Source organism: Alternaria novae-zelandiae (assembly GCF_023758075.1).
Source record: "Alternaria novae-zelandiae strain BMP 2774 chromosome Unknown scaffold_3, whole genome shotgun sequence".
Taxonomy (NCBI): domain Eukaryota; kingdom Fungi; phylum Ascomycota; class Dothideomycetes; order Pleosporales; family Pleosporaceae; genus Alternaria; species Alternaria novae-zelandiae.
Genome location: NW_026056963.1, coordinates 216071 through 243263, shown reverse-complemented (window position 1 = coordinate 243263; position 27193 = coordinate 216071). Strand labels below are relative to the sequence as shown.

The following is a 27193-nucleotide window of genomic DNA, read 5'->3' as shown; positions in this document are numbered from 1 at the left end:
TCTAGTCTGCCCCGCGCAGCGTCGGATGGATGCAGTCCCGCAAGCCGCACACTGGTCTACCAACTACTGGAAAATGCACTGTCACCGTCACGCTGACCCAGGCGGGTCCCAAGTTTGGCCGGTTTCGCTGGCATGTCAAGCGAGACGTCAATCTATCGCAGGACCACCTTGATGGGATCTTAACCGTGGTACGCGACAGATGTCCACAAAGAACCCGAGTGGAATTCCCCGATACTTTACTACGTACTCGATGGAGGAGCTTCTATCGCGAAGATCCACTAGCAAACACTCTGTGCGAAAACGGGGCTGCCTGCGTTGGGCGCGTAACGCCAGACTGCGATGTTGCCAACTTTCATCACCGCTACCCAAAGCCGGATACAGTGATGCGATTGAGTTCCAGTGCCCACTTGTCAATGTGTCACTCACGACGGCAGCCATTCAGGAGTAATGCCACGTACCACCTAGCATGTCACGGACTGCAAAGACTAACAATTGCATCCCCACTCGGACGGCATTTTGCTCCCACTTCTAACTCATAAGCAAGATCACGATGCGTGACGTCAACATCGACCCTCCGATGACTCTCGTGAAGCGAAAAAATGGGCTTCCCACTCCTTCCGCGTACTGCGCGCAGGATCACCCTGCCTTTCGATACAGCCTAGAACCCCGATGCTTGTCAGCGCTTGTTCTTGCAAGACCTTCACCGCTACTTCTCCCTCTATTTTCATCAATTCGTCTTTTACATCCGCTCAAAATCCGCTCATTACTGGGTATTGTTCCAGATACGGACACAACCATAGTCTGATGACTTGAAGTCGAGCCAGGGAGAGAGCCGTCGCATCCGTGCAGTGGGAAGTGGGAGACGTCTCCCCGTCCGTGCCCCACCCCACGATCTCTTAACTCACGGGCCGAAAGACAAAGCTGTCCTCCGACAAAACTGCCAGCAAAGGCCCGATGATGATCGTGATCGTCAACTTTGTTCGTACTTCGCAGGGACTCCATACAAATGCTGATGCCGAGTCAAGCTGGCGTAGCAGATCGAGAGATGGAGGGCATGATCGCATTCAACAGTTTGACAAGTGAGAAATTCGCCGATGACTGTAGTGCTAGCCTCAGGTCCTAGTGCGCTGTCAACTGCCTTGTGCTAGAGCTGCGAACGTCGTGCACGTGGCCGGAGGATACCTAGGCACCTGAACGATTATGGTAGTGGGAGCTATGTCTTGTACCGAACATCACCACAGAATTGTCGCATCATTAACACGCTGTATCTGCAGAGCAAGCGTCTCGATCGGTCGCGTTGCCATTTTAAAGATCCAGGATCCGAAGATGCAGGGCAAAAAGGCGACATCATTTGTGCAGGACGTACCGTAGTCTCCCACTCTCATACTACAAGCTTGAAGATCTCAAGCATGCTCACATCATCGTTCCACTAATAGTACAACAACATCAGATTATATCATCTGAAGTTCGGGACGATGACCTTCAGAGTCCGCCAATGGATAAGTCGGCTTGGGCACACATTCCGACGTCCGGGTGGCTTATGCTGTGTAACCATGTCTATCTGGGAGGTGCGTTTGCGAGCAGATAAAGTAGGCCGCAACGCATTGCGCGACACCTCTGCGATGAAACCAACTCCATCAGAGCTTCAGATCATAAGGCAGACCTTAGACGCATGTTGAAACGATACGCAAGTGGTCCTACCCAAGCATGAACTGTCCTAATTAGGGCGTCCGAGATGATGCAAAAACTTGAAAACGGACTCGCCGGTGTCCTCGTCTTTCGATAACGGTTATCTCGGCATCGTTACATTACGCGAAGCATGTAAGATTGTTCTAGCCGTGCTCATCTGACATTGCACAGATTATCCTATCAGTGCAGCCTCCACCTCTGTATTCACACCCCCGACAAGATGCGCCACTACCTGTCTCCGAGCTCACCTGACACGTTCCTGTACGCGACCTCATCTCCACCGCCCCGTCTTCTCACCTGCCGTACGCAGACATGTGATTGCTGATAACGCTTCCAAGGCCAACCCCATAGGCGTAGGGCAGTTTCGCCCGTTGCCTGTCACCTCTTGCATGAACACAACGCGCCTAGATGTTACACCTGCATGATCTATGCATGCCTTCCCCTCACTCCCAACAAAAGCACCCCGCCCCAGTCGGCTGTCCTCCATACATTCGAGGCATGTGTGTACTATACAGCGGGTTGCCTCATCTGACCAAAACTACACAAACAGCGTAATGGCTGGGAAAGAGGCGCTTCTATGGGGTCATCTCTTCTGTCTCATGTATTGTGTGAGGGTGTGAGGATGGTCGGCGATAGGCCGAACGGTAGAGCGTAATGCGGGGTCGCACTTTCTGTATTCGACCTCTGTGGTGCTAGATAACGCAGCAATGCGGCTTGTGGGTACATTTTGGGACCGACATGACGAGTGAGCTGCCCTGACCGTTCTAGCGAAGGTCGTCGAGTGCTGTGAGCATCTTTGCCCAACTCCCGCGAACATGCAATCTAGAGTGTGCAGGCGCAATCATCATGTGTACATGTAGTCGGTCAACCACAGTACTGTTTGATCCGGAAGGTAAGTTACATGTCTATCATAGTATAAACGATTCTAGACGCTGTCGCATCGGCAGGCCCTGTCAATACAGGCTGCTCGGCATTTTAGAGCACTGTTTGTGACCCAGTTCGTGCCACACCACTGGATACGAGCGGCCTGCGAACTGTGGCGAATGCAGCGGGAAGGATTCGCTCAACGAACAAGGAATGCGTAGGCGCTTACGACTTATCTGAGCGTGGCGTAAGGCATGCAATGTGTGATATCATTCTTGAAAATCTTCGCAACCTCAGAAGCAGTCCAAGACTGAATGGGACGATATAGTGTTGTGACCTTTGCCATACCAGCCGTATAGCTGTCTGGAGAACAAAGTTCAATGCTGCGCCGCAGCGATCAGCAAAGTTGGCTGTGGCTGACGACATCCTTGTCAGTCTCCAAGCGAGCATGAGGGGCAGAGTTTTTGAGTCAAGAGATGACGAGGCTAGGGCATAAGGATGCTAGCGCGCAAGGCTGCGATATTCTTAGCAACTCGCATGAATCCTTTTTCCATCATCAATTCGCATCAAAACCTACGATGATACACTGCAACCACATGCTGCAGTTCTCTCAGTATTATCAATCACCTCCGACGTCGGAAGGAGCACGAAAGCTGACACATCAGATCTGTACGATATCAGTCGAATGAGAATCTCACCGTTGTTGAGCCGCAACGGTGTGCTTGTGGCTTGCCCTATCATCGTCGCATCCTTGTCTTGGCTACGACATCTTCGGTGCGGCAAATTCCCAACAGACACACCACTGCGCTTATCTACCCACCACCGTTGTCACATCTATGAGCATACGCACCACGTTGGCCACCATCCGGTCAGAACGAGCGTCTAGCAGCAGATTAACGTTAGTCAGTAGCATGGGCGGCTGTAGGTAATCTAGGCAGGGTCCACGGGGCCTCCCTTTACCCTGTCGCCTTGAAAGCAGGGTCTAGGTGTTTTATGGAGTATACTCCGGATCTTGTGGCGTTCTGAATGGGGTCGAGGTAGGCGCGATATGGTGTGTTGAGAGATTGCGTGCTACGCGATGCTAGATGGCGGATGAGCTTATTCTGCGGACCGTTGGGATGCTACTGTAGGAGCTCATGTGGGGAGAGGAGGGTTGGGATCGATTCTCCGTGGAGCAAAGGTTGGAGGATGGTGTGAACGGTGGGCGTCACATGCAGCTCTGGCGAGAATCTGTGCGCCTGGGGCAAGAGATGCGGAGATTGTCGATTGCGGGGAGCGAGCGGTGAAGGATCCACGGTACACAACGATGGCTTCGACCGTTTGACGGTGACTATGGGCGTTGATCGTCAAGAGCACGGAGCAAGATGTTTGCGGATCCTCAATTGATGGGCGATAAACAGCAACCTCGACCGTATTCCAAGCCAGTCTCGCGTTCTCCGCGGTCCGAAAACATATCGAAAGTCCGAAGGCCGCCATCATACGTCCGTACCACGGTTCCTCGTGTATTACAGCATTACTGACCCTGCGGCTCAACTCTATCCGAAAAAATCAAGGGTCCAATCTCCGTCCTTGGAACCCCAGGGTCCGATCAACGCCTAGGCTTTGACATATGCAAACTTCTCACCCACTCGACCTCCCGCATACTCAAATACCCGAGACGACGACATGTGAAGTCCATCGGACGTTTCCGGCCATGACATCAAACCCTTGATCGTTGGCCCACTACACGCACTACCGTATGACTTACTCCATTCTCCACCGTGGCTCTCCACACGACAACCGCGTTGAGCACAGGACATTCAGTTGACAGTTGGGCTCTGCACTCCAGTCTCCACACTTGTAGCGAGAAAGCCGACGAAACTCATTTTCCTGCGTGGGTGAGCGAGCCCCGCATTGGGCCGTGGACTAGGTCTTTAGCACAATTGCTGCAAACTCGAACTGTTGAGAGTGGGTCTTCCATCCCATCACGTCCACCCCTTACTTACCCTATCCCACCATCTCTCTTCTCTTACAAGCCACGCGTTGAGTGTCCCATATTTCCTGATCCGACTTTTCGCTTGTGCACCAATAGATGGCGGATGTGTAGCGCGACGCAGTGAAGCGCCTCGCTCAGCCCCGCGGAAAATCACATTGACCCCCCGGCTATAGGTATGGCCGATGATTCATTCAGTTCGACGTCGGACGCAAAATAGGTGGGCGCTGTGGAGACGATGGATGGGGAGTCACTCGGCGGAAGCTAAGGCTGCGTGAGGAAGGCTTCCGATGCTCGCGGGACGGAGATGATAGTTGTAGAGGCGCGATGGGCGCGATGCAACGGGTGGATATTGGTCGGGAGGTTTCACGGTGGTGAAGATCGTGTCGCAACTGTTGAATACAGTATACTAGCGATGAGTAACAGTGGGACATGCGAGAGGAGCAATTTGCACGTTGGGATCCTAGAGGGCTCTAGAGGTAAGCGGAATATGTTGCATCTGGATGGTACGTATTTCTGTATCGGGAGAGTATCATTTCTAAGCGCACAATCTTGCCAAAGCCTCTCTCCCAGCGTGTAAGGTCTTCCCGCCTCGTCCTACGCAAATCCATTCTCCTTCCTCGACAAAGAGACCGTAGGCAGTGTCACGTTCGCAGTTGGTATGACTGGTAGAGTGAAGTTGGCAATTGGCGAACCGGTGAGGGTAGGAAAGCTTGTCACAACTGGTGGATTGGGGCCCAATTCACATGGGTGAGGTCCAGGACGAGGCGTAGGTTGGAAGAGGTTGCTGCACTGCAAGGTGTTAGTATAGCGCCTTCATCTCATGGAGAACGTGAGTCACTTACGATGCGTGTTGGTGTTGGACATCCACCCACGGCTTGCATGTAACAGCCGTATGAGAAGTTCTCTTCGAAGTGGCAGCTCTGGTGCTTGTGTTAGACAAACCATAATGTGCTGAATCCATCGTATCATGTACGTCAACCTACCTGTAGTGCATCTGTTGCCCAGCATGGGTACCGAGCTGTCGCTAATTGGCACTGGCATTTCTTCGTAAAGATTGGGATTGGCTCCCAATGAGGTGGCCTTTTCGACGAACTCAACTCTGGGTCTTCATCGTCGTCGTCGTCTGAACTGGGATCACTCGTCGGGAAAGCTGTGACTGGGATGTTCAGCGAAGTGGAATCTGGCGTGGCAATAGTCGATGTCGATAGGATTGCTGAGAGTGAAATGAGAGTTGCTCCTGGAGCGATCGAAATGTCTGTAGCTTGGGGATATGGAACTGCTAAAACCAGTGCTGCCAGAGCACTGATCGGAACGAAGGTGCGCATTCTGGTAACTTGTTGCTGGTTTTTGGTCAATCGCAGAAGTGACTGATGAATGGCAAGGCTGTGAAGTCTTGGTTGTATCATTGAGTCTCTTCATTCTATGTAACCGTTACCGCTCCACGGTGCCTCTCAGAACCATATTGTTTTACGATGCTCTTTAGATTGCGATTGTCAAGGTTCGCCTCGCAGTGGTATGCTATTGCTCAGATCAAGTCTTCTTCCATCAACTTGCGACAAAAGTTGCAGTCGCGTCCGTTTTGAAGCTATACATAGCAGCAAAATCTGCGTCTGTATTTACCAGCGCGTATTCCATGGTGTAGCTACTTTACCGTGATTGTGAAGTGCCGAAGGCCGCGCGGCTGATTGGCTCCTTCCATGCGTCTTAATCTGAACTCGATATACCCTTACATCGGGATAAATGGCCTAAATTGGAGGATTCGTGGCTGCCAAAACCGAACATAGACGTTGGACGGCACACCCTCTACCAGAAATTCCGACCATAGGACCTCCACGGATATGCAGCCGCCTTATCAAGGTGATCGTCAATAGTTGATGTCGTAGTGGGAAGACCCGAAGAATCCATAATGCGTCATGTGGCTGCAGTATGATCTCTTCTCATGCCTCAGAGGCGCCCAAGGATTTGATATGACGGAAGACGAGGCCGTTCCTTGAATCGGTTGAACGAATCCTTTGACAAGCGGGAAGGCTCAGCCCATGTATGTGGCGTACACCTCATGCAAAGCTTGGCTCGAAGCAGCCTCCTGGCGTGCGACGACCCGTTTAGGACGTCCTGATGGAGTGTTGGTGCTCCCACCCTGTCCTCAACATGTGGAAGCATGCGTCGCAAGCTGCACTTCGCTGATCAGGGTCCGAACGGTCTCGGCCGCTTGTGTCTTGGAAATGAGGGGTCCAGGTCCGTCGTTTGGATGTTGTTTCCCTAAAACCCATGTAAGCTTGTGAAGTGTGGCCTGGTGTGCTGAGGTGCCGTGATATGCACTCCGCCATCAGCATGGAGCGGAGACGAACTGTGGAGACACATCCACCGTTCAATGTTGTGAATATGCCTGGTGGAGTGATGTGCGAATTTGCAAACCTTGAACGTTGCGCTTTGCTAATAGAATTTGTTATCGGTGCGAACCTAAGATTGGCGATACAAGAGGTACATTGAGGTACTTCGAGATACTAGGTGGGCCGGCATCCCTCACGCCAGCCTGCCCCAACACACCTGGGCATCTTGTGCAACACAGGCTACGCGCGGGTTAGCCTCTGATAACATATATTGCCACTTGGTGTTGAGATCGAGAAAATTCAGCGGTGGACAACGCGAAGCTGACTGGATATTTTGCAACTCAGTCAGTGAAATTGAAGATTGTGCAATCATGGGCACAGCAGCATCAGCATCTGAGTGCAACTTAGTAATCGAGGCATGTGATTTGGCGGCAGACGCTCGGGCCTATGACGAAGTTCGCGATGCCGAACTTCACGAACTGCCAAACGTCGGTCAGGTCGTCGCGTCAACCATCGCACAAGATCTTGTAAGCATGTTACTCTCTTAGCACACCAATGACACGACAAACCAGAGGCAATAGCTGACATTCGTTTCATAGCCCTCATACCGCAACAATGGCACCATCCAGGGCTATTCTTCTTCGCCGCATAGCCTCCGCAGCCACAGCGCCATGCTTACGACCGACTTCGCGTCTCCTCACAACATCTACCTCTGCACTATGTAGAACACAACAGTCGTCAGTCTTGCGATCGAGCCTATCACGACAGTCACATTTGCCCACGCTATGCACGCGATCATATTCGCAGTCAGCCAGCGCGGCGCCTGAGGCACCGGATTACCTCAACGAGGCAGAATTACACGTCTTCAACAAGATCAAAGCGGAATTGGAGCCCGTGAAGCTGGAGGTATGTAATGCTTCCCCGCTTTCTCGCTTGGAGATGCGTATGTGCGGAGTCAGGAGCGCTATGCGTTGACCACACCGATCGCACGACCGACTACTGCACCGCGAGCATGCACGTCATATCAGTATTGCGGGGTATATTGCAAGTCTGGACGCACATCAGATGTCGAAGCATTAGCAACACGTCTGCAGAATATGAGTGTGCTTCAGTTAGTGAACGAACGATCGCTGACATGTAGGGCACAGGTACAAGATATAAGCGGCGGCTGCGGGTCCATGTATGCCATCCAGATCGAGTCCCCTAAGTTCAAAGGCTTGACGGCCATCAAGCAACACAAGATGGTCAATGAAGTACTGAAAGACGAAATCAAGAGCTGGCATGGTGTACAGCTTAGGACGAAGGCTGCTTGATCGCGGCTCGAATACGAAGTGTATATATTCTGTACGACTAATGTATACTTGATAGTTATGAGATATAGCTTTATGAACATTGTGTCGGACGCTTTGGTTGTGACGCGTTAGTCACTTGATAGTCTATCGCAGCTGCCTTACTTCACATGCTGCGATCCAGGCCGAAGTAAACGACTACTTTGGGAACCGAGGGCACGTTCAATTACGATCTTGAATACCAAAAGCTAAAATCAACGAGGGAGTAGCCAAGCTTGTCGAGCTAGGGGTTCAGCGAAGGCAGACATGGCAGCGGAAAATCCCGTAGCTCCTAAGCTCTTGTTGTAGGTCATGATATCAGACAAAAGCGCCAATAACCTTCAACTCTGATTGAACCTAGATACCAAGTACAATGAAGGCCTGAAAACCATACGCACTGTCCTCTTTTTCCTGGAAACTATTCATCGTCGTCGGTATCATAGCTATTCAATACGTCTCCATCTACTCAAAGATCAGAATCTTGGCTAGATTAGTGGTACGCAGTAGCGTCCGTCCATGAACTTACAAGTCTCGAGCTCTCCCGACCAATTGCACATGACCAACCGGCAACCAGCGTAGTCTGACACCTCAGCGTCAGGAAATCTCGCTCTAAGTTGGCCTGGTACATCGACACTGCGATTGGGGTAGTTCACACAATTATTACTCGCATCGACCCCTTCATCATGTCTCTCAAATCCAAACAGCCGGATGGTTCTCAATTCTGGGTAAGCCTCAGAGTCGAGTAACTCAGGAAGCACTATTTTGACAAATCGATCGTAAGAAGGGCCATTCGCACATTCTCTCATATACGACTGTGGAGGTAGATGTATGGAATCAGTGTATGTTTCACATGCGTCAATACGTTACAGACTTACCTTGTTACTATTGCTATCCCCCGTGTTCTCTTCGGCGATGGGTCGTTGATCGAGGATAAGGTATTGCAGCGTCTTTCGTGTCGCTCTGAACAGAGCGCTCCACTCCCTCAGAATTCGCTCGTCGGATGGCGTAGAATAGTACATCATTCTTTGCTCGTACTCGGTACCAACTCCAGGCTTGCAAAGATGCAGTGTCTTGAGACTTACCAGTCTCGATATGCTTTCAGGAACCAGGCATGCAAGAGCACGAGCGGTAACATATTCTTGACCCTCCAAGTCCACCTCTTCGACTTTCGTACGCCCTCCTTCCGTCATCTCTTCTAGATAATCAAATATCTGACCCTCTGGTATAGCATTCTCGGAATCCGACCAGCCGATTGGACGATCCAAGACGGCCAAATGAAGTTCCTCGATCCGATCAGGTTCCGTGAGAAGCCATCTGACAAATTCCTCGGGGAAATAACCACGCAATTTGAGCGTCTTCAAATTTCGCAATCCTGGCAGCTGTACCTTGGATTCATCCAGGCCTGAATTTGGTTTCCAATAACACGAAATCTCTAGATGCTCCAAATTCACAAAATGTGCAAAGCTTCGGGCCATGCTATTGGGTGCGGCGAAATGCGTCGGCAAACAGAGCCACCTCACCAATGCGCCTAGTTCTTTCTTCCTCTCTTCGACCAGCCTTTTCCCTGGTGTTTCACCACTGGAGAATACATTGAGAAACTTCTCGCCTTGAATGAGCGCCTTCTGAGCTGACTGGTATTGCGTGTTGCTTCGGGGACCGGTATTATAATGCGGCGTCATGCGACTTGTAGCTTCTTCGATTCGGAGCGCGTTATGTGCGGTTTGCGTATGGAAGCCTGGGCGGTGCATCTCAATGATGGTCCAGAGAAGGGGTTGTACAGCAGAGCGGTAGGCTTTGGAGACGCGGACCATTGCACATAGGTCTCTGCTACAGAGGTGTTCCGTTATACATGCGAAGACATCGGTCGATACTTGTTCCATTGGGAAGGGCATTCTTGCGTGGTAGCGGTGAGAAACCTTAGAAGTCAAGGGATATCACCCAGTTGCCCAGCTCAGTAATAGGAATAGGAAGCAAACAAGGGTGGTGCAAGTGAGGCAAAGAAGTCAGTGTCTTAGAGTAAAATACGACAACACTACATCAGTGGAAACCTTGGAAGCTTTGCGCGGTAGAGATTGCTGTGAAGCTACCTAGGTACCACGCCACATGTACTACCACGCCGCATCAACGTCAACAGGAGCGTCACTCGGTAGACATACAGGGACTAGCGCTTACGCCGAGCCATGTATAGAATCTCGTTCCTGCCCAGCACAATACGCTAGGCCAAATGTGGTGTAGACCTGGTTGTCGGGTCGGTATTGCGGTCAACACATCAACGGAGGAGATTCTGATTGAGAACCGGATATTGAATACACAGGAGAGCTCATAAATTCGTGATGCAAGACGCAAAAAAATGCCCATAGTGTTCGTACTGATCTGGTGTTCCTCGCGCGTACGATCCGCTGAAACATCGACAATATATTCTTCTCAACTTCAAGATCTTGCACATACGACCATTGGATCTTGAGAGCAAGGCTTCCCGTTCGCTCAGCCATATTTAAGCAAGATACCGGCGGACTAGTACTCGGGTGGGTGACCACCGGGGAATCCCCGCTGTTGTATGTTTTTGAAGTTTTGAAGCCTTTTTTTGCATGTGGGGCGGACGGCGCATGTATGTTTCTGATCTTTTTTTCCCCGCCTCTTTGCTCGGCTTTTTGCCTGGCTAACTGTTGTTAGCCTAATTTTGTCGTGCCCAGATGGAGGTGAAGTGCTCACTCGTGTGATATGCTAGACAAATATAAAGTCTTGGTACCCGGAAGTGTTACCTTTTGCGCGCAGTACTGCCTTACCATCTATTAACCCGTCCGCGTAGCTATCGGCAACGAACTGTCACTCTCTGAAATTTTGAATGCTTTGGTCGAGCTTTTGAGCATGGAGCCTGAGCATCAAAGGAGTGTTTCTTGTAGAAACACTTTTGAACATTGCTTATCCTCTCCTCGGTTCGCCTTTATCCCTTCCAATTTAATCAAGCTAGGATAGCTGGCCATTGCCATGTTGAATATCGACGACTTCGCACTGGACACGGAGGGCGACCGATATATTGGGCATCTGTCAGTCACTGGAGCCTGACGGAAACAGCTTGAACCCATCGTGATGAATCTAGGCAACAGCAAGAAACGGTAGGGCAAGCGATATCAGGGAAACGATCTGAACGAATCCCATTGACGTGTTAATTTCAATGGCACATCGCGTGATGAGCCAGCCGGCACCGGAAAGTGTTCCAGGGCTATTGTGCTGCAAGGCTGATGTAGATGGAGAGGTGACACGTTCTTAGCGCGTTCGGCAGCGCGCGCTGGGCCTGCTCCGCGAACCGGTTCGTCGGGCTTACTTGCCCCCTGATTCCTCCGACTCATCACAACTGCATTCCTCCAGGCATAGTAATCACCGACTCATGCTGCTATCCAAGTGTACTGCGCAATGTAATGGCATTTTTAATAACGATAAAGCGTGTGTATATATCTACAAGAATTCAAGCCCTCAGGCTTTTTGACCCCCTTGCTTTGCAAGCGCAACCCTTCAAGCGCTCTCAACGGTGATGCTAGCAGATCCGGAGCTCTGGTAGCCCTCAGTAGCGAGGATCATGTAGTAGTGCGTACCAAGCTTCTGTCCGTACTTGGCCCAGGCATCGAAGTGGTTCTTGACAGTGATGGTACCACCGACGCGCTTGCTAGTCCTGACAGACCAGTATTGCTGGAAAGTAGCAGTGCCGTCAATGGAAGGCTGGTTGGTGCGGGTGGTCTGGAGGATGTCGTATGTGCCACCGTCAGAGGTGACGGAACCCTTCTTCTGAGCAGCAGAAGAGGGGTTGTAAGAGCCGTAGGTCTCGACGATGTAGTACTCGACGAGCGGGTTGCGAGTCCATCCGTAAAGAGAGACGTAGGAGTTTACGTTGGCAGCGTTCCAGGTACCAGAGTACTTGACCACCTTGTCAGGCGAGCCGGGGTTCCTAACGAAGAGAGTTAGCAGAGTGGAGAGCGTGGGTTCTGAGGGTGCCTTACCATCCCTTGCCAGCAACGAAGTTGCCAACGTTGGACCACTGGACATCGTACTTTCCGGCAGCGCCGTTGTTGTAGGTGACCTGGCCTTGGTTGTCGGTCCAGAACGAGTAGAAGTAGCCGTTGTTGGTGCCTTCGCCTGGCTGGGTGGCGCGAGCAGTCAAGTTGGCAGACTCTTCCTGAGCACGAGCATCGAGGATGAGGCCGAGGGGCGAGGCAAGAGCCGCAGTGGCGCTACCGAGAGCGAGAATGATAGAAGAGAAGGCAACCATTGTGTTGATTCAAGTTGGAGATGCTTGGTGTCCTTCTTTCGAGGACAGTTGGGACTCTTATATACCAGTGGATGCGTTGTACCGTGCTGATCATTACCAGGGACCGCCAGTGAACTGCGGCTGCGGATCGAGGGAGCCTTACAAATTGGAGGGCACCTGCCGGGCAGGCGCACCTGGCGTATACCAGCGGTAGTAACTGTGGAGTGCATGGGAGCATGTCTACGTCCCGTCGCCGTGTGTGGAGCCGTGTCCTAAAAACAAGATCGAACCACCGGGTATTCAGGGTCTGAACGTGATGGTTGGACAGCTGTGGAGGCGTAGTTTTGAAACTCGAAACATTCATTTCCGCTGGAGATGCGTTCTGTGTGGACCTGTCATGCTATAGGCCCGATATACTGTGGTGCGACAAGAGTGGAGCGGAAAACGTCTTGGCCAGTCGAGAAACATGTTGACCCGCTGCGTTCTGGATTGATCCTCCGTATCTTTGAAAACCATCTTATCGTCGCATTGCGGTACCTGAACGTGTGCATGTTGATCTGCACAAGCTTTTGCATCTTGATTAAGCTCAGTCAAGCACCGCGCCAACCCACGATGCATGCAGTAAAGCCACTTTATTTCCGCATCATCAACTTATTTGCATTTTATCCAGCTGGGCATGCGACATGCTCAGATGACCATAGGTGATATATTCACCGATGGTGTTGGCAAAAGCATTTGGTCTGGGACCAAGCATTTAGCCGGTCACTTAGCATTGTCAGCGCATTTGTAGCGAAGATCGTCGTGCTTAACTGTCTCAGCCCGGTTGCTTCGTCATGGATACATTGCGCCAAGATCTTTCCAAGATTCTTGGAAGCCGGAGATTAACGATTTGAAAGTACGGTGACATGATGCCAAGAAGTGAGGCAACGATGTAGTACGATTGATATTAATCTGGTGCCGAGGCCGATATTCATTGATGGGTATGCCGGCTGACAGATGGGACTACACAATGTGCTCCCTGGGGTATCTTGGAATGAAGAAAGTAAGACGAAGCAAGATGTCGGCTGTTGAGGTCCGCATCCAGATCAACGTCGGTCGTTCCACAGTCGATCGATAACCTGGAAAACCGCCGTGATCAACTTCATAGTCTCAGGGTCAATATGCTGTCCAAATCGCTGCTGCATCTTGTCGGGATGCCAGCGCACGCGCTCCGCCTTCAGTAGTGACGCAGGGTCCTCTTTCCACGTCTTTGTGGTCCGGAAAAAGCGCTCTATTTCCTCCTTGGAGACGTGATTTGCTCTGCCAGACACTACAGGCCATGGGATCATCTCGCTGACCTTCGCATCTGTCTCCTTGTCCAGACCCTGGGCATTCTTCAGGCTGTCCCATTTGGCCGTGTAACTTTCCCATGCAGCCTCTGCCTCCTTCGCTTTCTTCCGCTCCTCGCCCCGACGCAGGCTCTCTTCCATGCGGCGTCGCATGCTCTCTCTTTCTGCTTCCTCCCGCTCGAGTTCCTCATCAAGCTGACTACGTTGCGCTTTTCGTTTTTGACGCGCCCGTTCTTTCGCCTCGCGTTCTTCCACAATGTGCTGGTGGCTCTTCTCCCACATCTTCGTACGCACAAAGTCCGCATACTCCTCTTCCGTCATACGCTCCAGCTTTCCATCGGGGCCGGGTTTTGTGTCGGGATATATGTGTACGGGCTGGCCATATACACCTTCCCAGTACGCCGCACCTTCATCGTCGGCAAGCGCATCGAACAGCGACTCGCGGAAAGCGTCATCGGGAGCTGGGCCTGGAGAGCCTGTACCTAGATCCTCTAAGTTGTCGTATAATGATTCGCGGTGACGGTAATCAGGGTCGTAGTAGGCGCCGTCTCGTGTGGATGTCGGGTGACGATCTTGGTCGGAAGAGCGATGCCTGTGCTTATGTTTGCGCCTCGAGTCGCGGTGGCTGCGCCGTTCTTCGCTGGTCCGATCCGACCTGTGTCTCTTGGAAGTATGGTCATCGGTATCTTCGTCCTTGCTTTCGCTTTTGTGACGCTTTGAGCGATGTTTGGACCCAGACTTGAAGTGAAATCGTGACGCTTTGGCCGTGGTGTAGAGGCTCTCCGCCGGTGGATCGCTAGCCTGCTCCTCCATGATGAGGACTATGGTGGTTTAATCGACATTCATGCATGAGTGATATTCGTACAAGGTGTGCGGGTTGACGTGTCTGCAGTCATTGCGAACCAAGGGACGTGAATTGCGGAGAAGGCGCGGAGGTGTCGATGATTTCACTGGTCGCGCGCGCCTTGGCATGCGACAGCCCAATTCGCGGTCGCGACTCTGACACCATCCCAACTCAACATCAACATGTCATTCAAATTCGGACTCAATGTGAAGAACAAGGGCGCGAATCCACTCGCGAAATCGGCCGCCAAGCCTTCTCTGGGGAAGAAGAAGAAGCCGCTGTTCGACGAAGAGGAGGAAGATGCGAAAGGCAAATCCAAAGCGGCGGACGGCGCCCAGGAAATCGGCGAGCTGAACTTCGAAGACACTCTGGCCGCTACCTCATCAGAACCCTCGAAACCAGCGCCCTCAAAACCAAAGAAAGGCCAGCCTCCAGCTCCTCCGTCCAAGAAACCCAAGCCGAAAGAAGATGATCCCACCGCCATCGCGTACTCCGCCAGCGCTGCAGAAGCCGAGAAACGCGCACAGGAAGCTTTAGAAGCCGACGCCACCATATACGACTATGATGCTGCATACGACGCGCTCCACGCGGTCAGCGCCGCCAAAAAAGCTGCTGAACGCGACAGCGCCGCGGAACGGAAACCCAAGTACATGGATGCGCTCTTCGAATCTGCCGAACAACGCAAGAAGGACCAACTACGGGCACGCGACAAACTACTCCAACGCGAACGTGAAGCCGAAGGCGACGAGTTTGCGGACAAGGAGAAGTTTGTGACCGGCGCATACAAAGCCCAACAAGAAGAGACGCGAAAGGCCGAGGAAGAAGAGAAGAAGCGGCAAGAAGCGGAGGAAGAGAAAAAGAAGAAGTTTGGTATGCAGGGCTTCCACAAACAGATGCTCGCGGAACAGGAACGACGGCATCAGGAGGCTATGGAAGCAGCGGCGCAAGCACTGAAGGATGGTGTGAAGCCCGTTGTTGAGGAGGGAGAGAAGGAAAAGACAGACGCCGAAATCGTCGAAGAGCTACGTAAACAGGGCAAGAACGTCATTCTCAACGAGGATGGGCAGATCGCGGACAAACGCCAGCTCCTCTCAGCAGGCCTCAACATCATTGCGAAACCCAAGCCCGCTTCATCTGCCTCTGCCTCCACCACTGCTGCAAACCAAACGCAATCAGCATGGACGAAACCCAAAACCGGCAAGAATGCACAACGCGAACGCCAGACGCAGATGGTAGCCGAGCAGATTGAAGCGGCGAACAAGCGGAAAGCAGATGAAGAAGCTGAGGAACAAGCGAAACTGGAGCATACACGCAAGAGTCAGAAGACAGAGAAGGACATCAGTAGTGCCAAGGAGAGGTATCTGCAGAGGAAGAGAGAGAAGGAGGCTGCTGCTAAAGCTGCGGCTGGGAAGTGAAGTAGCGTTGTGATACCCAATATATATTGACTTGTGCGATTCTAATCAAGTAGTCTGAAGTCATCGTAGCCTCCTCAAAACCCATACACCAGTAACACGCAATAGCAAGGAGGCCGGGAACGTACTGTCATAATGCATCAAACACCAAAGCAACACTCAATCCCTCCGCGCCCCATCATCCACCTCGTGCATCTCACCTATGCCACTCAAAAAACCAAACCCCATCGGCTCTAATCCACAAGCCTCCATCATCCCGTGAGCCTCTATGTTCGTTCGATAACACGCTGCTCTCGGCGAATTGCACCAGAAACGGTTCGATGGGTTCGACCAGGTCAGAGACTCACATCATTCGGCCATCCTGCAGTCAATGAAATAGGAAAGTATCAGTCCTTTTCACGGCTTCAAGCATGCGAAGAGCCATCATAATGGCGGTGAAGTTGACCTGCTCAATTCAGGAAGTGTTGGCGAATTCCGTTAGAGATTCGTCCACAACGGGGATGTCGCTTGTTAAATTTATAAGCTGGAAGTAAGGTACCATTATTCGCTGACGCGTCTAGTCTTAGACCTGGCGCATGTGACCGAGAGTGACGGTAGGACTGCGGCGATCGGCGAGGACCACTAACACTATGGTACAGTCTAAAACTACAGTGTAGGGTTATGTAACGAGATCGAGACGAGGACGAAAAGAAGGTGTGAAGAGGACGTCATGGACGAAGTGCGAATACTTCATCATTCGGCTCACCAGATACAGTAGCAGAAGAGAAGGTGTACCCAGGAGTGTATGGCAGCGCCATCGGCTCTGAGAAGCCAAATAAATCATATTCTACTTATGTGTTGTTTCCCAACAAAGATGGATATGCCCCGCAATATTACCAGCCGTATCGATTGCCTGCTTCTCTCTTGTTGCGAGCACCGGCAGCAAAATGGTCCTCCAGTGCATCTTTCTGGGTCGTCGCGACGTTGACCAGGCTGCGAAGACTGTTCTTTCCAGTTCCAGATATAGATTTGAGCGGGTTATGCTGTACTGATTCGCCCTGTTGTCGTAGCTTCTCATTATGCGCGTACTCCATATCTGTGTTGAAATCCTGGATTTTGGCACCAGAGAAGTCTGGACCACCGCGTCCTTTCTTGCCGAAAAGTTGTCGGCGCTCTGCTTCTGACAAGTTCAACTCGGAAGCAATATTGGTGAGGTTATTCGGATCCTGTCCACCTGTTGAGGGAGGAGGGTATTGTGAATACTGATTTGCTGGGGGCATGTCATAGACGGCCTCTGCCATGGCGACTTCCCCTCCCTCTTCTGCACCATAGAGTAGTGGCTGATAGTTCCCATCAGCCGTCTCTTTAGGAGCGCTTTCCGCTTCGTTGGAGACGCTAAAGAGAGAGACCTTGGGTTTGCGCGGCTTCGTTTCAGGAGGTGGTAGTTGCGATTGCGGCGTAGATGTGCTTGTGCTTGTCACGGTGCTCGTCTCGTTCGTTGCGGCTGCCGGTCGAGGTGCTGTGGGTTTCTTCTTCTTTCCCTTGCCGACAGACATAGGTACAAAGCGTGGCGTCGCTGGCTTAGATACGTGCTGTGGCCCAGGTTCCACGTCCATCTCATGTTCCGCTATCTGAGGCTTGGTTTCTGTCTTTGTCTCGGATTTGGGTGTTGGCAAGTTCAGCATTGCCCGAAAGTCTTCTCTCTTCATAGGTTCCTTCTTTATCGGGTTGCCAGTCTCGTCATACTCCTCTGCCTCCACTTTTGACTCCCTCTTGAATGCAGGCTCCGCGCCGGTCTTAAGATTTATTCCAGATGCGAGTCCTTTCCCCAGCCCTCTACTTCCCGTCTTTGAACCCTCGGATGCTGTGATGGCGTTTACGTTTGGTTTCTTCGGCGCAGGTAGCATTGCGTTGAAGCCGCCAAATGACGAGCCCCCGCCCAGACGCGGCTTCTTCGACGGTGGCGCATCATCTTGGATATCGTCTTTCTCCGATCGCGACTGCGACGCGCCTGGGAGGTTGACCTTGATCCGTCCTGGGTTGGAGCGATCGACGACTTTTTGGAAGGCGGGTTTCGCAGTGGGTTTCGCGACTATTTTCGGCGCGGGGGGCGCTTCGCCATCAGATTCTGAATCGGAATAACCGGCGAGTAGGTTCATCGTGGCTGGGTCGCGGTCGTCAAGAGGTTTGTGTTGGGCGCAAGAAGTCGGAAAGTTGACAATGATCTCACTGCACGCGCGCCTGGACAAGGGCCGATGCCAAGCCAGGGTCCAGGGCACGCATTCACCTCCCCACATGCGTCACTGCGGCCTCGCTGTATGGCTTCATGATACCCTTTCAGCTGGTCTGAGCATACCCTTCTGTTACGAGACTATGATACCTTGACCTTCCCACCATGTCGCTCCTTCAGAACGAAGAGTAAGCCCACCTGCCCCCGTGGCGCACGCCGCAGCTAACTTGGGCAGCTTTGTGCTATATCAGCTTCGAACCGCGTACCTCTCCTCGATCAAAGACGGCGTAGGCGAACGATTGATCAATGTAGACTCGAGCGTCCTGAACAACCCCGCATTTCGCGCCGCAGGCTGGGTTCCCAATGCCGCCGACATCAAGCGCACCTACTCCCCACCCATACCCACCGCGATCACTTCGGAATACTTCCAGGCCCCGCGGTCAGCTGGCCTGAAGTCGCCAGAGGGCTTTGGCGAAGATGACGACGAGGGTGGCATGGTCACTGGAGGGGCAAGCAACGACACGGTCGGGCCTACGCTCAATGCGAAACGGAGGCGGAGGAAGGAACAGCTGGAAGAAGATGATAGCAGTGACTTGAGCGACGAGAGCGATGACGATGACGATGCGCAGAGGTAGCTGATCATCACGCGCTCCATGGACTGAACTGACGGATTGCTAGACCAGCCAACCAGATCAAGTTCACCAAGATGCCGCTACGGACGCGCTCAGGATCGTCGCCCATGCCTGGATCAGCCCTACGCAATGAGCTGGCAGAAGCTGGAGAAGGCCCTTCACTTATGATCACGTCTCCATCACGGCCGCCGGACGACGTATTGCGAAGAGGATCATTGGGCACCGTAGAGGTGGGCAAAACCCGACCAAGAAGGGACACCATAACTAGCAGTGAGATGTCTTCGGAGAACGAGTTTGACAATTCGTCATTCAGAAAGAGAAGAGTCAACCCGCGCAAGGCCGCAGGTGCGAGCCAAATGCTTTCCAAGCGCATCGAAGAAGACTCAGGGGAGGCTGGCGGCGCACGCGCACGCGCACGCCTGGAAGCTCTGGACGAAGGAGATGAATCAGATGACTCCCTCACATCCGAATTCTCTGGCTCCGACGATAGCGCGTCTCTCATCGGTGCAGGAGGTGATCCGCTGGACTCCTCTCCCGCAGGTGGCGACCTTCCCACCATGCCGGGCTTGACGCCTTTCCAAAACATGTCACCGAAGAAGAAGAAGGAGCCAATCGCACCAACATTACAAGCACTGCCACCGCCGCGACCCATCAGTTTCGTACTGCCAGTGAGCGCGTTGACCCAAGCACTACGAGCCAAGGAGCAGAAGCCATCGAATCCGCTACAGCGCTTTGCCATGTGGAACGCTGCTAGCGAAGCTCAGCAGAATCCTTTATACATCAAACTTTACTGTCCATTCTCTTCGAAACCTTCAAAGCCTGTCGAGCTGCTGATTCGGAAGTTCAGTGACAAAGGCGAGGGTCCTACTGTCGCGGAAGCAATCGGGTATGCACTACATCGATATCAGGAAGAGAAGCTGGAACCGCCGCTATCGCCCGAACAGATGAATGTCAACCGTTGGGTCATGCGCATGTACGATGACGGCGAGGTTGACGACGAGTTCCCACCTTTGACCAGGAACAAGCCGTTGAAAGACTTCGCTTCGAACAACGCCCGTGGCATGCGACCTCGAGCACGAGATAAGCCATGGGACGAGTTCGCACTTGTTGAGGCATCTCAACGAGAGTTTGGCGAGAACGAGAAGCTCACCCCTATCTACAGTCAGGAAGCAGCTAGTGCAGTCGCGTCGCAAACCGATGGTCCTGACGAGAAGGAAGAGAAGAAGCCCCTCAAGCCTCTTCCAAGTCGCGCGAAGAGCTTCAGGAATCCCATCACCGGCCCTTCGTTTGCGCCCACTGCGACGCGCAAAGATACCAGTAACCTTGCCGACGTGCCAAAAGTCCCACAAACACATGCTGCTAGCCGCACGGGAGCCCCCAAGACAGTCAACGTCCACTTCACTGACGAAAATTTCAACACGAAACACTTCAATATACCCTGCACCACTGACACTTACATTGCTGATATCTTCGATCAAGTATGCCACGACTTGCGCTTAGAGAAAGCTTTGTATATCCTCAAAGTTAGCGGCAGCACTACGGTAGCGCCACCTGACCGCACTGTAGAGGCTCTAGACACGCGTATGGATCTGGATCTTGTGCGTCGCCGTTTCGTTGGCGACGGTGTCTACGGGCTTTCGGGATCGCCAGGGTCATCATCACCCAATGCACCACTCATCATAAGTACCGGTGGCGCGCCAAAGAAGACAAAGAAGGGCGACCGAACCAACGCCGCCGTCTCTGGCCAAGGTCTCATCCATCCACTCGCCAGGAACGGCGACTCCGGTGCTTTGGCTCTCACAGCAACGAACTACTACCGCCGCTATGCCGTCCTTCGCAAACAGCCCATGTCCTTTGCCTCTTCTACATCTCGCATCATTGCTCTCGATAACGAGTACATCCATATCATGCCTGGAGAGTCCAAGACAGGAGCGCGAGGTGGCTTTGGCGTCGAAGGCCAGGGCAAAACGACCACTGTGCATTTCAGCAGTGTGGTCGGTAGCAAGGTCAGCAAGAAGCATCCCAAGATGTTCCGGGTCATCGTCTTCAAGGAGCGCGAGACGAAGCGATATGACTTTGAAGCTCAAAGCACCAATGAGGCAGTGGAGATTGTCAGGGAGATCAAGAACGGCGTTGAAAGATTCTCGCAAGGCATCGTATGATTATGACGCCGTACAGATGGACTACGATATGCATGGCTTTTGTCTTCTTGATATCAAATTTGGGATGGATGCGATGGTGTTCTCGCCGATATGGATTTTCAGGCGTGGGTGGTTTTAAAATGGCGTTTAAATTGCGATTGCAACTTTGGTCTGCTCAAGGGAAGATACCTCAAATACATAGATATCCTGCTGATGTATATATAAAGTTAACCTCTCGTTCACGGCAGATCTGGCGATGTTCCTAAAACTATGCTTAATAGTACGCCTCACGTTCGAGTCTCAAATTGGTGAGACGGGCACTTGGGTCATCCCGTCGTTGTTAGGGTCAAAATTTCCATTTACATGTCTTTCTGAACTTCCGACGAAGGATAACTTGAAAACCAATAGGTCGTTCTATGTTCCAGCAGAATAATCGCCACACGAAACATGAAGGTGGTATTGAATGGCGATAAAGCCTCCCAAGCAAAACCACGCGCACTTTGAGTATTGAAACCTGAGAGGAGACCGGCAATCTTTGTAGCTTCCCTGATTTTACATCGAAATTGGATTTTGTAGATGGCAAGCGAAGAGTCGAACAGGAAGCTTGATAGCAAGCCGACAAGGCGCACACCACTACATGGCGGGTTTGAGACCCGTTTTGGAAGATCATAACACATGGCATCTCTTTACAGTAATGACCCCGGTGCGCCAAGAACGTGTGGCTCATGCGATGCAGTACTGTTGGTGTGAAAGAGTCATAGAACACGTCGCGTGCGTGCGCGAGATGAGACAAACGATGGGAGTGACAGGATATAAAAACTCTTCATCCACATTGCTTGTCTTCCAACAAGTTACTCCAAAAATCAAAAACATCGTGGGGATCGTTCAAAAGAATACATGGACTACATGATGTCTGTTCGAGATCCCCAGAACGAAAAGACTACGAGACCTGTCTATGTCTGCACGCTTGAGCTTGCTTCGCAAGACTCGGAGTTCATCTCATGGAGCATATACGCACTTTGTGTGAGAGTTCGAAATTGGAAAAGGCTTGGAAACGATGAGCCCCTCCATGATCCCGTGCAATCGAGAATGGGTATCAAAGTTTAGCCCTGCAATCTTCCGTTCCTTCTATGCTCGCACATATTGTCTCTTGTATACTAAAACACTCATGGCCGGAAATCATGTCTTCACGAGACAGTAGCGACAAGAGTGACATATCGAACGGTCCATTTCATTATATACATTTCCAAAAGACTCAACTTCTACGACATGGCCATCTCCAGTGCCCTACATACCCCAACTAAACTCATCCGCACCATTCGCCCACATACCAAAGATCTGAATAGGGAACTTATCCGCAATGTATTGGTATCCAGCAGGGCCAGGATGGAGATAATCACCTGAGTCGTACAACGGGTTTAGCTGACTGGGGATGCTGGGGTCGGCAAGGAACTGGTCGAAATCCACAACGGCATCGAAAACACCCGATGTGCGGATGAATGTGTTGATGCGCTGACGTGTCTTCTCGCGCTCGGGATCGGAGTAGGGTTGCTGGGTGAAATTGGCTGGCGCGCTGAAAGGTGTAATAGTGGCGCCGAAGACGGGGATGCCGTGGGCGTGGATGAGGGTCACCATTTGTTCGTATGCCTGAGTCAGGCCTTGGTAGACTTGTTCTTGTGCTTCAGGCGTTGTCGCTGCGGTTCCAATATCGTTTACTCCTTCGAAAATCATGGCGTATTTGACACCCGGATGGGCGAGGACGTCGCGGTCGATGCGACCGAAAGCGTTGGGACCGAGACCGTCGGCTAGTATGCGATTTCCGCCTGCAGCCAAGTTACCGGCTGAGATGTACTTGGTGGAGGGGTTCTTCTGGAGACGTGCGAGGAGGAGGTCGGGCCATCTGTTGTTCTGGTTGGTTGTAGATCCACGGCCGTCGGTGATCGAGTCGCCGACGATGAGGAGGGAGCCGACGCGTGGCTGTACCCAAGCTTCGATGGAGGAGAGGAAGTACCAATGCGCCACGGATTGTGTAGTAGAGTTGCTAATGTCTAGACTAGCCGAAGAGACTGCGTTGCCAAACTGGAACCAACTGGTTGTTCTGGAGCCGGGGTGACTGGTGATGCTGTTTGTGGTTTGTCCGCTTGCAAGGTACATAGTGACGGTGATGATCTGCTGCGCCTTGATTTCGAAGTTGATGGGGTCGGACACTGCGAGTGCGCCATTTGGCACGCTGATACCATCCTTGCCTCCAAATGTTACTTTCTGGACGGTCTTGGGTTGAATCTGATGGATGCCGGCGGTCTGGTTCAGCGGGAGCGCGACTGTCACAGCGGTGATGGGAAGATTGGAACCGCCAAACACGTTGGAGAATTTCAGACGGATTTGCTTGGCCGAAGTGGTCATGTACAGAGTCTGTCGAACTGTCGAGTTCACGAAGACTGCGCCTGTCTGGTTCTGTATGATGTGTTAGTACAGCATAAATGAAGACTTGATAGGTGGACGTACGAATGGAGCTGGAGGCAGGTTCGCAGGCTCGGTGAGCTGTGGCATTGATGCCCATGCATCGACCCAGTGGCCATTGGAAGGGTTAGGTCGAGTGGTGTGCTTGTCGGAAACCCTCTTCTCAACCTCAATGGCATGGCCCTGAACGGACACTGCAACGCCCACAAGGAGCACTGCTAACCTGGAGAAGATCATGCTGGTTCAATGCTCAATCGAAGGTTCAGAGAATGACAATCCTGCAGAGGAAAAGCGCTGGGGCTCATGCATGATTAATACTACATCGTGTACGGGCCCCAAATTACGGAGGTAGGGAAAGAAGAGAGGCTAAGCAGGAACACGAACATAGATCTGGTATGGCGCAGGAACCGATCTACAGGCTGTCCTGAAAGAGTATCTGGGGTGCCGTTAGCATGTGGGGATTTGCGGAGATGGTCGGGTAAATTGCGCGGGTGGAGGAAACCTGGTTGGTGGGCGCATTTCCTGCTTCGCCTTTTACCCATCGGCTGCAAAACCGCGTAAACTGCAATCGTGACGTTACTGCGCGCTATTCGGGCCGCGGGCACAATTGTTCCGTTAGCGACAGGAATGGGGGAAGAAGAAGCGAGTGGGAAGAATCATGCATCCGTATTCATTGGTATCGTGGTCCATGCAACAACAAAATAACGCCGCCCATGCAATGCCCGGGAGATAGTTAACGCCTGACAACCTGAAGGGTCGTCTTGATATGTCGTACCCGGCTGTGAAATGGAGTCAGCCAGACGTGCGACTGCAGAAAGAAAACTGTGGCGCCCGTCCATGTGAGACGGCGACCGTGTATCTGATCATGGCTAGGTGGGTGCCAGAAGGTGGAAACCTGGCGACATGAGCTCCCCCTAATATCGAGAAGACGTCGAGGTCCGTCACTACCGGCGCGCTCAGACTCAGAAGTCGTCATCGCTCTCTGCCTTCTTCTTTTTCCGGCTTGTCGTCTTCTTCTTCTTGCCATCCACGTCCATGTCGCCCTCACTCTTCTCGGGCGCGTCGGCGACCTTGGACACGATCTCGTTGAGGAAGTCGAAGCGGTCGGTCTTGGTGATGGCTTGCTTGAGGTGGATGGAGCCGACGCGCTTGGAGTTGCGCGCTTTGGCTTCGGCGGCGGCTTTGGTGACGAGGGAGATCATGAAGAGCTCGAGCGCTTTCGCTGTGGAGAGTTAGATATGCTGGAGAGTGTCGCGCGGGCAGTACGTACAAACGACGACGGGCGTGACCTGGGCGACCTTGCCGACATCGTCGTCGGCCTGCATGATGCGCTTTATGCGGGCGACGGGGAAGTGGTTCTTGATGGTGATGTTGTCCGTGTTGGGCGTGTCTGCCCCGCCTACGCCATTGCTCGCGTCTGGCATGGCGGGCACTGACGCGTCGGGCAAGTAGTCTGCATCCTGCATGCTCTCCTCCTTCTTGACGCCGCGAGGCATACGAGGCGGTGGCGCAGGGTCGCTCTGCAGCGGCGGATTGGTCGTGGGCGGTGGGAGGGCGGCGCGACGTTGTCGAGGGGGCCGCGGTGTCCTGGATGCTGGGGGTGAGTCGCTGTAGGCTGCTCGGCGTAGTACGAGCAAGATAAATCTGGCGACGGTGGAGCCCACCTGCCGTCCATTGGCTGGCGTGGGGCCCGTGCTCGTGGCGCCTCTGCGACAAAACCACACGCCTGTTCCAAGCTTCTCTCTCCAGCCTCGTCACGTCCATCGTTCCGTCCAGGGGCGATGGATGCGCGTCGCCAGCAGTGGATGACGACACGAGCACGCCAGAGACCTCTCCGCCTTGTACAAACAGCATCGTGGTGCCTGCTCCGGTTCGCAACGACGAAACCCGCCCCCAGTCGCCTGAGGCCGTGGTTGATCGGCGCGCCGGCGGCAGGAGTCGCTGATGGTGTAATTACTTGATCTAATCTGACACTCTGCCGCGCTTCTTTGTTGACGAGGCGTCTTGACCTGACCACGCTTCGGCTGGTCTGTCGCGTCCCCTGGCTTCGCACGCCGATGCCGGGCGTCGCATATACACAATACACATACCATACACCTCACACGCCTCAAGTGTCTTTTGTGATGCTGCCATCCCTTTTGTGCCCCTCTCTACCCGGGCCTTCTCTCAGCCATGTCTCTGCGAGGCCGTTCTTCGGGTCGTCTTCAGGGTAGCCTCGCTGCCGCCTGACGTCCAGAACCGCCTGCCGTATCCTCCGCGTGCACTCTTTGCGTATGCTGACGGCCTCGTCGGAGTACTTCAGGGCGTCGTTGAGAACACCGACTTGCAGTTTTCCTCCCTTCCTCTCCTCGTTTGCGCGCATCTGTTTCCAGCGTGCGCGCAAGTCGCCGAATACCTCCTCAGCATCCAGCTTCTCACCAAACGTCACCCTGACGTTCTGGAACGGCCGTGGTATAAAGCGCGGGAAGGTGCGTGTCTCGTGCATGATATTGTCGAAGCCTTCAATGAAGATGGGGACGATGTCGGGCATCGGCTCACTCTCAAGTACCAATCGAGATACTCCCCACTTGAAGTAGCGCATGATCCTGTCTTCCGTCTGGTGTATCATGCCTTCAGGGAAGATGTGCACCCACGCATGCCGCCGATTCAGGTATGCCGAGGGCGCAGGAAACGTGTCTTGTCCGTTTGTAGAGAATGTGAGGTGGCCGTCGGTAAAAGGATCGATGAGGTCTGGGCTCTTGAGCGATGTGGTAGGCTTTTCTGGTGGTTCTTGCTCGTAGAACGGGCCGTGTGAGAGAAGACGGATCGCTTGCGTTACGGTGGGTTGGAATAGGCCGCCGAATTGGGAATGCGCCGAACGATGTGTGGGTAGAACCTGTCCAAAGGTAAAGAATGTCGACAGTCCTCTGCTAGGGCGTCAGCCGAGCTTTCTGTGCATTCCAGAGGTGACATACTTGTTGGTGAAGCATAGATCATAACTACCTAATCCCCAGCGCAGATTGTCCGGGGTAAATATGTAGGCGAGTGGTAGTATACCCCATAGTATGGGATCATCCATTCTGTATAGATTGTGTGAGCGCAGTCCATCCATGACGATTCGGAGATTATGGCAAACGTACGTACACGGAGATGTGGTTCGAGACTGCACGCTCGTCAGTACTGGGCATTTCCTGGATTCTTGATAGTACAAGCACTTACCAGTTATGAGGCCTCGTTGCCTACTCGCTGGATCCTCTCTTTCATCCAATAGCTTCAGGAAGCCCTCCATTCCGTGCGTCTCAACCTTGCTCAGGCCATTCAGGAATCCTTTGCACAAGAGCCCGACAGCGCCCATGGTGAAGGCCGACGCGGCGCGCCATGGCCCGCTGGGGGCCTCCGGCTGCTCCTCTGGTCGCATTGGTGTAGGCGTGGGGTTGAGGGCGACATGTGAAGATTTCGCGCTCAATAGCTGGATGCCGCGGCCCACCAACGTCACTGCCAGGGACCGGCATTTTGGCGACAGTACTAGCGCGATTGCGGCCTGCACGTGCGCCAAGTGGCTGGCTCTTCCGCTCCAACACGCCTTCTTCCACCACCACAGCAAGAGCTCGACACTGTACATGACTAGACTTGAACTTGCGGGTCTTGTGCATCATCTTCAGAGCTTGTTCACGGAATCCCATAGCAGGGCTCGGCACTGTTGCCCGGATTGGTATACCTATCACGAAAAGTCGCGTCTCGATTTGCGAATCTTGAATG

General features: G+C 52.8%; 9 protein-coding genes across 9 annotated transcripts; 3 read left to right on the top strand and 6 right to left on the bottom strand.

Annotated features, from left to right (window-relative positions):
• Window positions 1-7473: 7473 nt before the first annotated feature.
• On the top strand, window positions 7474-8171 carry J4E88_002055 (uncharacterized protein; the record flags this gene model as incomplete). Its single annotated transcript, XM_049395721.1, has 2 exons — window positions 7474-7764; window positions 8007-8171. 2 exons carry the CDS (start codon window positions 7474-7476, stop codon window positions 8169-8171), a joined length of 456 nt encoding a protein of 151 aa, XP_049258125.1.
• A 3528-nt stretch (window positions 8172-11699) lies between these two features.
• J4E88_002054 (uncharacterized protein) lies at window positions 11700-12450 on the bottom strand (the record flags this gene model as incomplete). Its single annotated transcript, XM_049395720.1, has 2 exons — window positions 11700-12129; window positions 12182-12450. The coding sequence occupies 2 exons, from the start codon at window positions 12448-12450 to the stop codon at window positions 11700-11702; spliced, it is 699 nt and encodes a 232-aa protein (XP_049258124.1).
• A 1064-nt stretch (window positions 12451-13514) lies between these two features.
• On the bottom strand, window positions 13515-14570 carry J4E88_002053 (uncharacterized protein; the record flags this gene model as incomplete). Its single annotated transcript, XM_049395719.1, has 1 exon — window positions 13515-14570. One exon carries the CDS (start codon window positions 14568-14570, stop codon window positions 13515-13517), a length of 1056 nt encoding a protein of 351 aa, XP_049258123.1.
• Window positions 14571-14783: 213 nt separating this feature from the next.
• J4E88_002052 (uncharacterized protein) lies at window positions 14784-16016 on the top strand (the record flags this gene model as incomplete). The annotated part of the gene is made up of 1 exon (XM_049395718.1): window positions 14784-16016. The coding sequence occupies one exon, from the start codon at window positions 14784-14786 to the stop codon at window positions 16014-16016; it is 1233 nt and encodes a 410-aa protein (XP_049258122.1).
• Window positions 16017-16885: 869 nt separating this feature from the next.
• Window positions 16886-18151, bottom strand: J4E88_002051 (uncharacterized protein; the record flags this gene model as incomplete). Its single annotated transcript, XM_049395717.1, has 1 exon — window positions 16886-18151. The coding sequence occupies one exon, from the start codon at window positions 18149-18151 to the stop codon at window positions 16886-16888; it is 1266 nt and encodes a 421-aa protein (XP_049258121.1).
• A 236-nt stretch (window positions 18152-18387) lies between these two features.
• On the top strand, window positions 18388-21016 carry J4E88_002050 (uncharacterized protein; the record flags this gene model as incomplete). The annotated part of the gene is made up of 3 exons (XM_049395716.1): window positions 18388-18410; window positions 18458-18853; window positions 18901-21016. 3 exons carry the CDS (start codon window positions 18388-18390, stop codon window positions 21014-21016), a joined length of 2535 nt encoding a protein of 844 aa, XP_049258120.1.
• Window positions 21017-22282: 1266 nt separating this feature from the next.
• J4E88_002049 (uncharacterized protein) lies at window positions 22283-23692 on the bottom strand (the record flags this gene model as incomplete). The annotated part of the gene is made up of 2 exons (XM_049395715.1): window positions 22283-23449; window positions 23501-23692. 2 exons carry the CDS (start codon window positions 23690-23692, stop codon window positions 22283-22285), a joined length of 1359 nt encoding a protein of 452 aa, XP_049258119.1.
• A 725-nt stretch (window positions 23693-24417) lies between these two features.
• On the bottom strand, window positions 24418-24951 carry J4E88_002048 (uncharacterized protein; the record flags this gene model as incomplete). Its single annotated transcript, XM_049395714.1, has 2 exons — window positions 24418-24677; window positions 24726-24951. 2 exons carry the CDS (start codon window positions 24949-24951, stop codon window positions 24418-24420), a joined length of 486 nt encoding a protein of 161 aa, XP_049258118.1.
• Window positions 24952-25562: 611 nt separating this feature from the next.
• On the bottom strand, window positions 25563-26852 carry J4E88_002047 (uncharacterized protein; the record flags this gene model as incomplete). The annotated part of the gene is made up of 4 exons (XM_049395713.1): window positions 25563-26361; window positions 26410-26514; window positions 26579-26597; window positions 26654-26852. 4 exons carry the CDS (start codon window positions 26850-26852, stop codon window positions 25563-25565), a joined length of 1122 nt encoding a protein of 373 aa, XP_049258117.1.
• Window positions 26853-27193: the final 341 nt, after the last annotated feature.